At 40.7% G+C, this 16,596-nt stretch overlaps 1 protein-coding gene across 2 annotated transcripts in view; it reads right to left on the minus strand.

The window, feature by feature from the left end:
* Positions 1-984: 984 nt before the first annotated feature.
* The window catches only part of SV2B (synaptic vesicle glycoprotein 2B), a 235,920-nt gene continuing 220,308 nt past the window's right edge, over positions 985-16,596 (minus strand). For both annotated transcript variants that reach the window (XM_089687653.1, XM_089687652.1), the window contains exons 11-13: positions 14,872-15,072; positions 9,171-9,330; positions 985-5,665 (exon numbers count right to left, since the gene is read on the minus strand). In XM_089687653.1, the coding sequence (XP_089543779.1) occupies positions 5,482-5,665; positions 9,171-9,330; positions 14,872-15,072 (545 nt within the window). In that variant the 3' untranslated portion in view covers positions 985-5,481. The remainder of the gene's footprint in view (positions 5,666-9,170; positions 9,331-14,871; positions 15,073-16,596) is intronic.

Genomic DNA, 16,596 nt, shown 5'->3' on the forward strand with positions numbered 1-16,596 from the left:
TGTTTTTTTTATTTTTTGCTATATAAACTAAAAAAGACTGAAAATTTGGGAAAAAATAATATTTTCTGCTTTCTGTTAAAAAACATATCCAATAAAATCTTCATAAATTTAGCCATAAATGTATTCTGCTACGTCTTTGGTAAAAAAAAAATCCCAATAGCTGTATATTCATTTTATGTGAAAGTTATAGCATCTAAAAACTATGGCAGATATATACAGAGGATTTGATAACTGATCAATCTTCATGTACTGACAGCCTAGCTCATTTTTTGAGGCCCTTAAAATGCCAGGATAGTACAAATCACCCCTTTTTGGAAAGTAGACAGTCTGATGTATTTAGTAAGAGGCATGGTGAATTTTTGAAGCTGTAATTTTTTTGTCACTTTTTTTTGGAAAATGAAGAAATTAAATACCTTTTTTTTTAACTTTTTTTTTTTTAACATACTGTCACCAGCACAGTACAGCATCATCATATGACTTGTGTGGTGGTGATCTTGGATACTGACTGATGACAGAATGTTAAAAAAATATTTTTTTTAATTCAATTTTTTCAAAACTTTTTTCTTTTTCAACATTTGTTTTCCTTTTTTTTATTACTGCTTTTTTCATCAGAGTAGTACAGTGACACCATAGTGCTACATGTACTACTCTGGGGGGTGATCAGTATTTTATTTGTACACTTTGATTGCTGTTTCAGTGCTGATCACTGTAACAGCAATGTTTTGAACTGTCATTAATGGTTACATTCATAACAGCCGTGATTTACTACAGTATTGTGCGCTGTGATTGGCCCACAGCTATAACATGGTACAGGGTGCTGTGATTAGCCAAGGTACCATGTGATATTTGTGGGCCAAACACAGCATCATTATAGGAACCACAGCTGTTATAAATGAAATGTATGTTTAACTTTACTTTAAATTCAAGGAGTGATTCCCCAGGAGAAGACATAAACAGCCACTGCATGATTCCTTGGCACACGAATTGGTATATAGAATGAAAACATTTATTTGTAATGAGGAAGTACCGTCATTTATAGTTATTAGTTGAATCACATGTGTTTTTTAAAACATAAATACTGAATACACAGACATCACAAAATGCATTCCTTAAATGTAGCAACGATTAAAAGCTAATGACAACATCCTGGAAGTGAACATTAAGAACGTTGTTCTGGAATTGTCCAATTACACCTGCTCATAGTACTGCTGGATGGTTTGATGGTCAAGTACAGGAAACATCTACCAAAGATTAAATATGTCTAGATGAATCACAAATAAAGGTATTCTTTAATACAGCTGATTTCAATATTTTCTATGTCTGCAATTATTAATTGTCAAGATATATTACATTGTAATAAGCAGTCAAGGGCACAGACTAAGTATTTGTTCTCAAATCCGGTACACATATTCTGGGAAATAGAGATTAAGGAACTGGTCTTTTAAAGCTTCTGAGCATTAACTGACTCGCAAATTAATTATGTCTAACAGCAAAAACACTGGTTAATGAAAAATATTTAAAGCCGTATTAAAGTCAAACACAAAAATTTATTATATTACAGTATACCAATTCTTAGATTTGGTGGCTGCATTTGTTTTTTTGGCTTGTTTTCTTTTATCTTCACCTAGTGATTTGGCCAGTAAGTCTGCTATTTTTCAACTTCCAAGCTGTCCAGCAAAAGTGAAAGTTGGGGGGTTGATACAAATCATTGGCAGGGGTGCTTACAATGGTCAGATTTTATTTATGTAAAACTAAAACCTTAATCCAAAAAGGGAAAAAAAATGTTACTGTAACTGTTTAAAAAGTGTTAGCTGGAGCTCAGTTTTATTTTATTTAGTCAAGTCCATCTAAATCTGCTAATCCATCTAACACCTTATGCTGCTGTCCAAAGGTGTCTCCAGTGCCCCCCCATCCAGAGTGGAGACACCATAACACAGGAAGTGTGTTACTAGCCAGATCACCCAATGAAAATATGAAAATTACGGAAAAAATCCTTAGATGCAATGGCTGCATTCATTTTCTTTTCTAAGGACTGGAACTGAAGAACTGAAATATTATATTTTTGGTTTTTGGGTAAATACTACTTTAACTTGCCTGAAATCGAAGTGCCTTCATAAAATGTAGAATGTGTGCGGTAATGAATAAGAAAAGGGCACACTGTGAAGTCTTTAAAGTGGTTGTAAACCTCATACATGAATAATGAACAAAGCATATCCCTCTATAATGTGTACTTGTCTCTATTAAGAGCACTAAGTATCATTTCTGTCTCCTGCCTCTTTGCTCTGCTATGAGCATGAATCACTTTTGACAAGTTTTCCTGACACCAAGAGAATCATGGTGACAGGGGAGGGACCTCCAGCAGATTGACAGTCTCAGCTCTGTTCCTATGTACTGTGTGGAGGGGGGTATGTCTCTTCTCTCCAATCAGCTCTCAGAGTGCTTCTCACTAAGCTCTGCAGTCCTGTAATTTCAGCTCCCGCCCCCTTTTTTCTGAACTTTGAGACAAGCTTTCTAAATTCAGCACTTTGAATGGGTGATGAGAATAGAAGACTGCAGATAAACAAGTACAACTTATGTGTCATCTTTGTGTATCACCTGAGGTCAGTCACTGGGTATATGTAACGCTCAGTTCACACTACTGCGACCTGAAAGTTGCACGACTGATGGTGCGACTTTGCCAGGTGGCATCCTGGTGATTTGCTGCCGACTTGATGTGACTTGTGTACGACTTTCATGCAACTTGAAGTGCGACTTTCATGCAATGCAACTTTGCCTGGGTGATCTTCCTGTAATGTTGGATCCAAATCACATCAATATAGCTGAGGATCTGACTTGGAGGCAACTTCCATTAACGTCTATGGGCACAAATCAGATAGAAGTCGCCTTGAAGTAGTAGAGGGACCTTTTCTAGAGTCAAAGTGACTTCAGCAGAGCTAATTAGGACAACTCTCTATGACTAACATGGGATTTCACATGTCATGCGACTTGGGGGTCTCACAAGTCGAACTCCAAGTCGCGAAAGTGTGAACCGAGCCTTAGGGTTTAGAACCACTTTAAGTAGAACCTGAAATGTTGTATCTGTCAAGATTTAAGAAGTCAATTGACATCTTTAGTCATTTTACAGTTAACAAAAATAGTTTTTTGACTCAAAATCAAGGTGAATTATTTGGCAGTGTTGGCAATTAGAAATGTTGTGCTTATATTTGCGCTAACAGAAGATAAATATTACACATGAAATCATAGTATTCAGAAATCTAGACAATAGTTGGAGAATAAAAAACATTGTGGCAATATACTGAACATTACCTTTTGCTGGTGGGGGCTGGATAATACACTTGAATATTACAGTTACCTACTCCCCAATGTAAAGGAAAATCACTGCTCTGCACAGCATTTTTGATACGAGAATAGGAAGACTGATAAGAGAGTGGTCTATTCAAGACAGACAACAAGGTGGCAGAAGGCTCATAGAGGTCATTCAAAATAGCAAAAGCCCTCAAAGTTGGAATGGGACCTATTTATGTTTTCTTCCAGGGATAAGGGATGTAAAAATGTTCATATTCTCTAGACACGGAGTCTCCAAACTATGGTCCATGACCCACATCTGGCCAGGTACGAAATTTTATCTGGTCCACTGCAACTGTTTGTGAAAATACCATGGGTGACTGGCAGTGGGTGAGCTGGTCTGTGTGTCAAAATACAGAGACCATCGCATGCACTACCAGCCAACGTGACCAACCCACAGATCCTCTCCCTTCACTATGGTTGGTTTCTAGGACCACCAGTGTCCTAGCAGCCAATGATGTGCATCCAGCATTTACGGGAGGACCAGATTCCCTCTGTACAGATCTGCTTCACCTGCTGGCTTTTACACTACTTCCTGAAAGATAAGGGGAGACTCAGTTGGTCACACATAAATGTAAGGGGGGACTCTGATGGGCACTCCTGGATGAAAGGGGGACTTCACTGAGTACTCCTAGATGTAAGAGGGGATCTCTGATGGGCACTCCTGGATGAAAGGGGGGACTTCACTGAGCACTCCTAGATGTAAGGGGGGATCTCTGATGGGCACTCCTGGATGAAAGGGGGGACTTCACTGAACACTCCTAGATGTAAGAGGGGATCTCTGATGGGCACTCCTGGATGAAAGGGGGGACTTCACTGAGCACTCCTAGATGTAAGGGGGGATCTCTGATTGAAACTTCTGAAAGTAGAGCAGATGTAGATGTAAGGGGGGACTATGCTGAGCAGACATAGATGTAAGGGGGGTACTCTGATGGACACACCTGGGTGTAAGAGGGCACTTTGCTGGGCACTTCTGGTTGTAAAGGGGGGGGGGGGTGGGCGTTGTAAAACATTTCATAGCGACCTGTGACTATTTCTAAAATGTAGGATGTGGTCTACTGAAACGTTTGGAGACCCCTGATCTAGACCATATGGTGCACTTACCTCCACTGTCATATTCAAGAGTGGTTGAACCTCTAAGATACTGGTGTATATGCATGGGAATCTAATGACCTCTCTTGAGTTGGTCATCAGTAGACCCCCCCATTCACAGAAATAACAAAAGCTTGTAAAATGTTTATACCTTCTGCCTTGCACCACTGAGGTCCGCAGTTCTAATCCCACCCAGGACACCTATTTGCATAGAGTTTGCATGTTCCCCCTGTGCTTGTGCCTCTGGGTGCTCCAGTTTCCTTCCACACTCCAATAACATGCTGCTAGACTAATTGGCCCTAGTATATATGGGAGAATAGGGATTGTAGATCGTAAGCTCCTTGAGCACAGGGACTGATATGAAAGTACAGTATGTCACGTACTGCATAAATTGTCATCGCTATATAGATACCTGTAATAAAATAAAATAAATAAATTATACACATGTGCAATTACACCATCAAGGATAGCCTGATGATATCCCCATGCAGTATACATAATATCGCTGCTAACAAGCATTCTAGTCCCCTTCTAGCAGAAAAGAGAAAATACGTTTTCCTTTCATTAACATAAAGACATACAATATAAACCATCCTTTGTTAATATATTTTCCTTCACATTCAGTCCCCATCTTCCAGTGTTGGCATATGGTCCAAGAAGATGTTATGGAAAAGATCTATAATTAATTCCCAAGGGTGACAATATAGGATATTGGAAAATATTGTACTCATATTGAAATAACAGTAGTAGGATATTTCTGAATCCCTGTTATTACTAGATACAATTCTCTACATTAAATAAATCAAAGACAATATAAAAATAAACTAAAACACAAATGTATCATTATCCAGGAGAGGAGATAGCATTGGCGATCTGCTTTGATTTTTCAGATTGGCTTGAGCTGTGATGACAAGACGAAGTGTGTTCTTTTACGTCTGATGATTGACTTGGCTCTAACCAAACAACTTTCCGTAGTTCTGTACCCAAATCTTTGCTTGCTATAGCGCTTTCACTGAAAGGTCTCAATAGTGTGTTCCTTTGTATTTACATGAGGACAAGTTCTCGTGTTTCAGGTAGTCGAAGAGATATAAGGCCTCCACCTACAAGGGCTGTGGATGCAAGGAGAATCGGAACCACCTTTGTTATCCCGACAAAAGAAGCAAAGATGGAGTTTCCAAATATAGCGGCCAGCTTGCACAGACCATTCAAGATCCCAAATGCTGTTGCTCTGTTGAGGAATTTGAAAGTATGAATACATAGTTTGGACAGTACTTACAAAAATAATTCTGTATTTTTTGGATGTCATTTATGGTTTTAACTTTTTAATTTAAATAACTCTTTATTTATGCATAAACAATATAGTTTACATTTTATTAGTTTCCTCATTAGTTAAATGAAGTATGGTAATGAGATGCATGTCACCTCCTGGACCTATCTCTATTATCTACATATATCTGACAGGTGTATGGCTCTGCTGCTGTGAGAAGAGAGAAGCACACACAGTAGCTTCCCTCTGATGTCAATTCACAGAAGCCTTTGTATTTTGTGAATGAGTTCACATAATACAAAGGCTTCTGCGATTGGGCAGGAGGAGGGGAGGGGCAGGCATAGTAGCTGCATCGACTCTACTGCTGGAACAAAAGGTCCAACATCGGTCTCTTGGAACTATGGCGATAGCTGTCTTCTGGCCGTCTTCTAGCTGTCTTCTGGGAATTCTATAAATCTGTCAGATGTAAATACAGGAGGTGCCATGTACCTCATTGGCTTTAACTCATTCCTTGCCTTCACTTTTTATAAAGGAGCTGAATTCATGGAGTTCATATATAAATTATATATATTGAAGTGGTTCTAAACCTCTGAAATGAAAACTGAACAAAACATATCCCGCTATAGTGTGTACCTGCCTCTATCCAAAGCACATAGTGTGATTTTTGGCTGCTATCTCCTTCCTTTGCTATCTGAATGAGTCACTTCTGACAGTCTATGCTGACACCACAGCTTCCCAGGGGCGGCATGCCCCCCCCCCCCCCAGCATGTAGAAGGTGATTGGCAGCCTTAGCTGTGCATGTTGCCCTATGAGACTGTGTAAGGGGGGTGTGCCAATTCCCTCCACTCAGGTCGCAGATTACACTCAGCTCCCTGCGCTGTGCTGTGCAGTGTCCGATCCTGTCCCTTGCCTTCTGGAACTGAGAAATAGCCTTTGATCTGTGTACTCTTTGTTTCATCTCTGTATATCACCTAAGGGCTGTCACTTCACTGGGTATAGGTAAGGGTTTACAACCAGTTTAGAACAAACATATATCCTGTATTTTTTTAGTTAACAAAATGAAATGGTGAAGTTCCAAACATATGTTGGCATGTTGTACCCTAGACAACAGAAATAGTATGATTGTGTGAGGCTAAAGTACTCCATTTGTTCACACACTTTTGAATTGGAAAATGATTCCATTATATCTTAGTTTGGGTGTGTTGCTTTCTTTTTTACCTTCACTAAATTATGAACTGTGAGGGTGATGGTGATGATTCGTGGTCCAATGAACAGCCTGAAGGTTATTCATTTACTGGGGGTTTTAGCTGCCTACCTGTGCAGTATGACAGGGGGTAATGAATGATGTTGGGAAGCACTCAACTCCTGTTGTTTTTTTTTTTTTAAAAAACAGTAGGGATTCTCTTTCTTTGAATCCCTTTCTGTATCTTAGTATAACTGCTGTATACAAAAAATACACTTGGGAAGATCAGATAGAGCTTAGTGCATGGCAATGGGGTTGATTTACTAAAGGCAAATAGGTTTTTCACTTTTTCAAGGGAATTTTCCGCAGAACGTAGTGAATGAGGTGAAGCTTTGCTGATTCCCATCATCCAATTATGTGCAAGCAAAAGTACTGGATTCTCTAAAAAGTGAATTTACACCACATTCACTAAACTAAGGATAAACTGCCCTGAAAAATGAAAATTCCCTTGAAACATGAACAGCCATTTTATAACGTTTTTAAACTAATAATACAGTAAATTTTGACACATCAAAATATACAGATATGTTCAAAGGTTTGCATACCCTGGCAGAAAGTGTGACATTTTGGCATTGATATTGAAAATATGACCGATCATGCTAAAAAAAAATATTTTATTTAAGGATAGTGACCATATGAAGCCATTTATTATCACATGGTTGTTTGGCTCCTTTTTAAATCATTAATGATAACAGAAATCGCCCAAATGGCCATGATCAAAGGTTTCCATACCCTGGAATGTTTGGCCTGGGTACAGACACACAAGGTGACACACACAGGTTAAAATAGCAATTAAAGGGTAATTCCCACATCTGTGGCTTTTTAAATTGCTATTAGTGTCAGTGTATAAATAGTCAATGAGTTTGTGAGCTCTCATATGGATGCACTGAGCAGGTTAGATACTGAGCCATGGAGAGCAGAAAAGAACTGTCAAAAGAACTGCATAACAAGGTAATGGTGCTTTATAAAGATGGAAAAGGATATACTAAGATATCCTAAACCTTGAATATGCCAGTCAGTACTGTTCAATCACTTATTAGGAAGTGGAAAATGTGGGGATCTCTTGCTACCAAGCCAAGGTCAATTAGACCAAGGAAGATTGCAGCCACAACTGCAAGAAGAATTGTTCGTGATACAAAGAAAAACCCCTCGGGTAACCTTGGGAGAAATCCAGGCTGCTCTGGAAAAGACAGTGTGGTTGTTTCAAGTAGCACAATATGTTGATACTTGGACAAAACTGAGTTGCATTGTTGAGTTGCCAGAAAAAAGCCTTTACTGCACCAATGCCACAAAAAAAACCCGGTTACAATATGCTCAACACCTTGCAGTGCTGGGATGAGGTCATCTGGTGCCTGGGGTGAAAATGGCAAACTGCGCCTCCTAGCCTGTCGATGATGTCACACTGGGCTGGGACTAGAAGGCATCTGTTAAGCGGAGATTACTCCGCCAGACAGGGAAGGGAATGTGTTCAATTCCTGACTTGTGCTGGGCGCAGGTGGAGCACACTCAGCACACCCCTGCAGCTCTGCAATTACTGTGGGGGTGGTGGTCTCTATACTGGTCCAGGTTAAAATGACTTTAGCAGCATACTGCCTGTACTATGAGAAACTTCACCTGTGCCCCCCCCCCCCTTCCCTCCCCAGTGAATTGTAGCGCCCGGGGCTTTGGACCCTTGGTTCTTAAGTGGCCATCACAGTCTCCTGACCCTAATATCATTGAGCCAATCTGGGGAGATCTCAAACATGGGGTTCATGCAAGACGACCAAAGACTTTGCATGACCTGGAGGCATTTTGCTAAGAGGAATGGAGAGGTATACCACCTGCAAGAATTTGGGGCCTCATAGACAACTATTACAAAAAACTGCACGCTGCCATTGATGCTAAAGGGGGCAATACACAGGATTAAGAACGAAGGGTAGGCAGACTGTTGAACAGGGGGCATGTCATTGGTTTACTTGTGATCATGTTTTGTTTTAGGATTGCGCCATTCTGTTATGACCTACCGTTACAGAATATTAATCCCATAAGAAATAAAAGAAATGTGTTTTGCCTGAATACTCATGTTTTCTTTAAAAATGGTTCATACTGTATATTACCAATTCTCAAAGGGGAGGCAAACTTTTGAACACAACTGTAAGAACAGTTTTCTAAATAAGATCTAGAAACATCTGACTTATGTAGACAGGAATACAATAGGAAAATGATGCACTGAATAGACAATACCTTTTACTTGTGGGATAGAGCTCTACAGTGATCACATCCAAGGCATTCCAGGCCGCTATGCTGGTTCCACAGAACAGACACTGCCAGCCAATCATTGCAGACTCGCTGTTACCAAAAAATAGGAAGAAGCAGCAAACTGCCGAGATGAGCATTGAGCCAGCTACAAGGAAGACATAAACATAAAATGAACTCAGATACTGAAAAAAAATAACTTACGTTTAGGTAACTTTTCTTCTAAATTAGCACAAGGGACGATACTCACACTAAAGAGGTTGTAAAGGCTGATGGTATTAAACACAAGTTTAATAATGGCATGCAATGCCAAGCTGCGGGTTCTAAAGTGAGCAAAATCCTCTCTTGTATTAAAAAAGGTATAGACTCCAGAGAGAGAGATATCATTTTACCCCGATACAAATCATTAGTAAGACCTCATCTGGAATATGCAGTTCAATTTTGGGTACCAATTCACAAAAAGAACATTGGGGAACTGGAGAAAGTGCGGAAAAGGGCAACCAAACTGATACGAGGCATGGAGGAGCTCAGCTATGAGGAAAGCTTACAGGAACTGAATTTATTCTCTCTTGAGAAGAGGAGATTAAGGGGGGATATGATCAACATGTATAATACATAAGGGGGATATGATCTCCATGTATAATACATAAGGGGGGGATATGATCACCATGTATAATACATAAGGGGGGATATGATCTCCATGTATAATACATAAGGGGGGATATGATCTCCATGTATAATACATAAGGGGGATATGATCAACATGTATAATACATAAGGGGGGATATGATCTCCATGTATAATACATAAGGGGGGATATGATCTCCATGTATAATACATAAGGGGGGATATGATCTCCATGTATAATACATAAGGGGGGATATGATCTCCATGTATAATACATAAGGGGGGATATGATCTCCATGTATAATACATAAGGGGGGATATGATCTCCATGTATAACACATAAGGGGGGATATGATCTCCATGTATAATACATAAGGGGGATATGATCACCATGTATAATACATAAGGGGGGATATGATCTCCATGTATAATACATAAGGGGGGATATGATCTCCATGTATAATACATAAGGGGGGGATATGATCTCCATGTATAATACATAAGGGGGGATATGATCTCCATGTATAATACATAAGGGGGGGATATGATCTCCATGTATAATACATAAGGGGGGGATATGATCACCATGTATAATACATAAGGGGGGATATGATCTCCATGTATAATACATAAGGGGGGATATGATCTCCATGTATAATACATAAGGGGGATATGATCAACATGTATAATACATAAGGGGGGATATGATCTCCATGTATAATACATAAGGGGGGATATGATCTCCATGTATAATACATAAGGGGGGATATGATCTCCATGTATAATACATAAGGGGGGATATGATCTCCATGTATAATACATAAGGGGGGGATATGATCTCCATGTATAATACATAAGGGGGGGATATTATCAACCCATATAAATACATCAGTGGTTCATATAGTGAACTCGGTGTAGAGTTATTCACCCTGAGGTCATCACAGAGGACAAGGAGGCACTCTTTACATCTGGAGGAAAAGAAATGTAATCTTTGCTGTGGGGGGGTGCCTTCCTCTGGATCAACTGTGGGTGTAGGATTATAACTTTTTTTTTTAATTTTTGAACTGGATGGACTTTTGTCTTTTTTCAGCCAGACTAACTATGTAACTATGTAACCTGCATGCATTCTATGAAGGTGAAAAATATTTTTAAAAATACATTTAAAATATACTGTATATTTAAAAATACAAATCTACATATTTGGAATGCATTTGCAAATATATGTAAAAATTTATGTTAAAATTACTTTTTTTATGTTAAAAAAAATATTTTTCATATATTTTGTAATAAAAATGCACTTCAACATGCAGTATATGTACAGTTGCAAGAAAAAGTATGTGAACCCCTTGGGACTACGTGGAGTTTTGCATGAATTGGGCATAAAATGTGCTCTGAACGTCATCTAAGTCACAACAATAGAAGAACACAGTCTGCTGAACATAATACTACACAGACATTAGATGCTGCCATGGTTTAATTGCACATAACATGTAAACATTCACAGTGCAGAGAGGAAAAAGTATGTGAGGCCCTAGCTTAATGACTTCTCCCAGAGCTAATTGGAGCCAGGAGTGAGCCAACCTTAACTCCAATCAGTGTGATGATATTGGATGTGTTGCTGACAGCTGTCCTGCCATTAAAAAACACACACCTGTTTTGGGTTTACTGGTTTCAAGAAGCACTGTCTGATGTGAACCATGCCTCGCAGAAAAGAGCTCTCAGAAGACCTACGATCAAGAATTGTTGACTTGCATGAAGATGGAAAGGGTTACAAAAGTATCTCCAAAAGCCTTGATGTTCATGTGCCCACGGTAAGACAGACTGTCTACAAATGGAGAAAGTTTAGCACTGTTGCTACTCTCCCTAGGCGTGGTCGTCCTGTAAAAATGACTGCAAGAGCACAGCGCAGAATGCTGCATGAGGTAAAGAAGAATCCCAGAGTGTCAGCTAAAGACCTACACAAATCTCTGGCACATGCTAACATTTTTGTTGACACATCTACAATAAGGAAAACATTAAACAAGAATGGAGTACATGGGAGGACACCACGGAGGAAGCTATTGCTGTCCAAAAAGAATATTGCAGCACGTTTGAAGTTTGCAAAAGAGCACCTGGATGTTCCACAGCACTACTGGCAAAATATACTGTGGACAGATGAAACCAAGATTGAGTTGTTTGGGAAGAACACACAACACTATGTGTGGAGAAAAAAAGGCACAGCACACCAACATCAAAACCTCATCCCCACTGTAAAACATGGCAGAGGGAGCATCATGGTTTGGGGCTGCTTTGCTGCCTCAGGGCCTGGACCGATTGTTGTCATTGATGGGAAAACGAATTCCAGAGTTTATCAAGACATTTTGCAGGAAAACGTACGACCATCTGTCCGCCAACTGAAGCTTCGCAGAGGATGGGTGATGCAACAGGACAATGACCCAAAGTATACAAGTAATTCAACAAAACAATGGCTGCAACAGCGCAGAATACGCCTTCTGGATTGGCCCAGTCAGAGTCCTGACCTCAACCCGATTGAAATGCTGTGGCATGACCTTAAGAGAGCGATTCACACCAGACTTCCCAAGAATATTGCTACACTGAAACAGTTTTGTGAAGAGGAGTGGTCCAAAATTACTCCAGATCGTTGTGCAGGTCTGATTTGCAACTACAGGACACGTTTGGTTGAAGTTATTGCTGCCAAAGGAGGGTCAACCAGTTATTAAGTCCAAACTTTTTCCTCCCTGCACTGTGAATGTTTACATGTTATGTGCAATTAAACCATGGCAACATCTATTGTTTGTGTAGTATTATATTCAGCAAACTGTGTTCTTCTACTGTTGTGACTTAGATGACGTTCAGAGCACATTTTATGCCCAATTCATGCAAAACTCCACGTAATCCCAAGGGGTTCACATACTTTTTCTTGCAACTGTATATGTCTATATATTTGGGAAGAATATTTTAAAAATATTTTCAAATATATTTTTCTTTCATATTATTAAGTGTTCTTGCATGGCAAGACCACTTACTGTTATCTCACATATATATTCTTATTATTATAGCCAAATTTACCACCCTAACTCCTCCCACAGTTTTTACACTACATAGACCATAATATACCGAAACCTGCGGATTGTTCCCGATTGGTGTGCTATTACTTTGTGGGACATTTTGCCAAATGGTTCACGAAATATCGACATTTTTGTGGTGAAACTGGTCCCATAGGAATGAATGGCGGAATGTTCAAAACTAGAGTGGGAGCTGACAAAAGCTAGAGTGTGAGCTGAAAAATTAGGATATGAATTCTAAACTGCCATCACTCCCTCATTTTCAAGCCCACCTACACAAATCTTATAACAAAACGTTCAGATATCCCTGCTGCCACTAAAAATGTCCACGGCTAAGCCATAGTCCTGATAGTTTTCACAATATGACCATTTGTTTGCAACTCACGCCGCCCATTGACAATCATTGAAACTCCACTCTAGCCACCTCAAATTTGAAGGGCAATTTCTAAACTGCGACCACTCCAGTTGTAGACTACTGGTAGAGGCAAGAACACTTCACACAATTTCCCCAGAAATTGTAGCTTTTCTAGTTACCGTATTTGCCGGCGTATAAGACGACTTTTTGACCCTTGAAAATCTTCTCAAAAGTCGGGGGTCGTCTTATACACCGGTACACATGTTAGGGGGGCTGCGGCATTAAGTACAGGGGTTTGCAGGGGCTGACGTCTCTTACCTGGATCCAGTCCCACGACGATCCGGTCCAGGAAGCGCGGCGTCTCCTTCAGTTCGGCCACTGGATGTTCGTGCGGCTGCGCGGCTCCGCCTCCTCACCGGTGATTGGCCGCCAGAACTGTAGCTCGGGAAAGGCACACAGGCGGCCAATCACCGGCGAGGGGGCGGAGCCGAGCGGCCCCGCGAAAATTGAGTGCCGGAGCAGCAGGTAAGTGCTCTGTGTAGAGGTGCTGCTGCAACCACATATGCTGGCTGCAGCAGCACCGTACTAGAACAGGGTCAGCAAGTGTCAGTGGGAGGAATAGTGCCCCATCATTGGTGTCACTGATACCAATGATGGGGCACTATTCCTCCCACTGATACCAACGATGGGGCACTATTCCTCCCACTGACACCAACGATGGGGCACTATTCCCCCCCCCACTGACACCAACGATGGGGCACTATTCCCCCCCCCACTGACACCAACGATGGGGCACTATTCCACCCCCCACTGACACCAATGATGGGGCACTATTCCACCCCCCACTGACACCAATGATGGGGCACTATTCCACCCCTCACTGACACCAATGATGGGACACCATTCCTCCCACTGACACCAATGATGGGGCACTATTCCTGCCACTGATACCAATGATGGGGCACCTATTCCCCCCACTGATACCAATGATGGGGCACTATTCCTCCCACTGATGCCAATGATGAGGCACCATTCCTGCCACTGATACCAATGAAGGGGCACCTATTCCCCCCACTGATACCAATGATGGGGCACTATTCCTCCCACTGACATCAATGATGGGGCACTATTCCTCCCACTGACACCAATGATGGGGCACTATTCCTCCCACTGACACCAATGATGGGGCACTATTCCTCCCACTGATACCAATGATGGGGCACTATTCCTCCCACTGATATCAATGATGGGGCACTATTCCTCCCACTGACATCAATGATGGGGCACTATTCCTCCCACTGGTGTGCATTGGAAGAGGGGTAGTCTTATACGGCGAGTATAGCCCAAACACTACATTTTAGCAGGAAAAGTAGGGGGGTCGTCTTATACGCCCAGTCGTCTTATACGCCGGCAAATACGGTATTATTATACAGTATTTATAAAGCGCCAACAGTTCGCTCAGCGCTGTACAGTACAATGGGGGACAGTACATGAGACAGTACAATAACAATACAGTGCGATACATGAGGGGTTCGAGGGCCCTGCTCCTTGAAGCTTACAATCTAGGAGCTGCCACACTGATCACTGTGGACCACAAACCTTGAATGTGAACTAGATCATACAATGAAAACTGCATACTCACCAATCATTTTTATTCTTCCAATTTTATCCATTAGGAGGGCTGAGATAATATTTCCAGGTAAGACAGACAAACTTCCAAGAAAACTGACCAGATAAATCAGGAAATCATTATCTTCCTCAAAGTCAATGTCGCACTCCTCTTTGTGATTGGAGAAAGTGTTGTTCACCAAGGTACAGTCAACGAACCTGTGCTCATAGAGATCTGGAGAATCACAACACAAAAATAAACAAATCGGGTTGTTTTAATATCATTAAAAATTAAAAAGAGACATTTTATTTGAACCGTCAATATTTGTTTAAAACATTTAAAAATGTACTTTATTCATTTATGAAATGTTTGTATTTATGAGGGTGATATTAGTTCCACCCAACAATTTACTAAAGTAAGGTCTTATAAAGAATAAATATTCTGGTTGCCTAAAGTCTGCAGAAGATGGGGGAATCACATTTCTAGAAAAAAATAAAAATCCACATAGCTGTTTAATCATCAAAAAGTACAAGTAAGTTTGTTCTGCTGCATGGGGTAAAATTGAATATTCTAAGGCTATATTTTCTGCAGCTTGAAAGTGTGAATGGGAAAATATGGCATTGTGGCCACTAGACGGAGCTGGGAAGTATACATATTTCTGATAATAGTCAGCACATCTACTGGCCATAATACTCGGTTTTCTGCAATCACACATTCAAACTGCAGAGAATGTAGCCTGAGAACATTCGATTTTTCCCTATTCACAATTATAATATATTATGGATAACAGTGCTCCCTTAACAGAGAACCAAAGGAATTTTTTCCTTTTGGATAGAATAAGGAAGGGCTATAACCCCTTTCAGGGTTTTTTCTTTTACCATCCGTGTACCATTGTGGAGATTTCCCTTCATTTCCTGTCTCATAGCCAAAACAGGAAGTGAGATAAAATCCCTCCAAAGTGAGGAATCATTACAGTTATCAGAACAAGTGTCTCCAGTGGGAGATTCCCCCTCTGTTCTGGTGACAATACAAAATTTGGGATTTACTTTAATTTTTACTTTCACTTTCGATGATAACAGTAAATTTGACAAACAGAGGGAATCTCCCTAATGGGGGCACAAAAAAACAATAAAAACCTGACCCTCTCGCCAAAATAAAAAAAAGGTTATCCTTTAGTTATACAATAACACATATGATAACGAAGAGATATTTGTTCATAAGCAGTGGAGCTTTGTTTAACCATTTCCCGTCCGGCTCATGTACATAAACAGCCGCTGGAAGCAGTGCAGGAGTGGGTGGCCGGTTAAAAATGGTCTCCGCATTCACTGCCGGTGCGCGCTCCCTGGGAGCGTGCGGCACCGCGATCTGTGCCCGCTGTGTCCTCCAGACACAGCAGAACACCAATCGCTGTACAGGACCTCTTTGTGAGGTCCTGATCAATTGATCACTGATTGGCCAATCAGTGATCACATAAATAGTAGTAAGCAAGATGTCACTTCCTGACATCATTGCTTACTACTAGTGAAACCTGTGAATGATCACAGAGGTCACATGGTACAAGGATATTCACAACAGCCTTGTACCATGTGACAAGCTGTGACCAATCACATCTTTCACAGTATTTCTCAATGGCTGGAAGATTGCAGCCAGATAGAAGGAGAAATTATTGCTTTTACAGCCTTTATGGGTGTAAAAGCAATCAGTGTAAAAAAAGAAAAAAAAATCTTCATCACCCCCCACAAGTAGTATAGTGTCACT

The sequence above is a fragment of the Staurois parvus genome, unplaced genomic scaffold (assembly GCF_062004578.1).
Source record: "Staurois parvus isolate SC_StPar_1 unplaced genomic scaffold, SC_StPar_1.0 ptg000432l, whole genome shotgun sequence".
Taxonomy (NCBI): Eukaryota; Metazoa; Chordata; class Amphibia; order Anura; family Ranidae; genus Staurois; species Staurois parvus.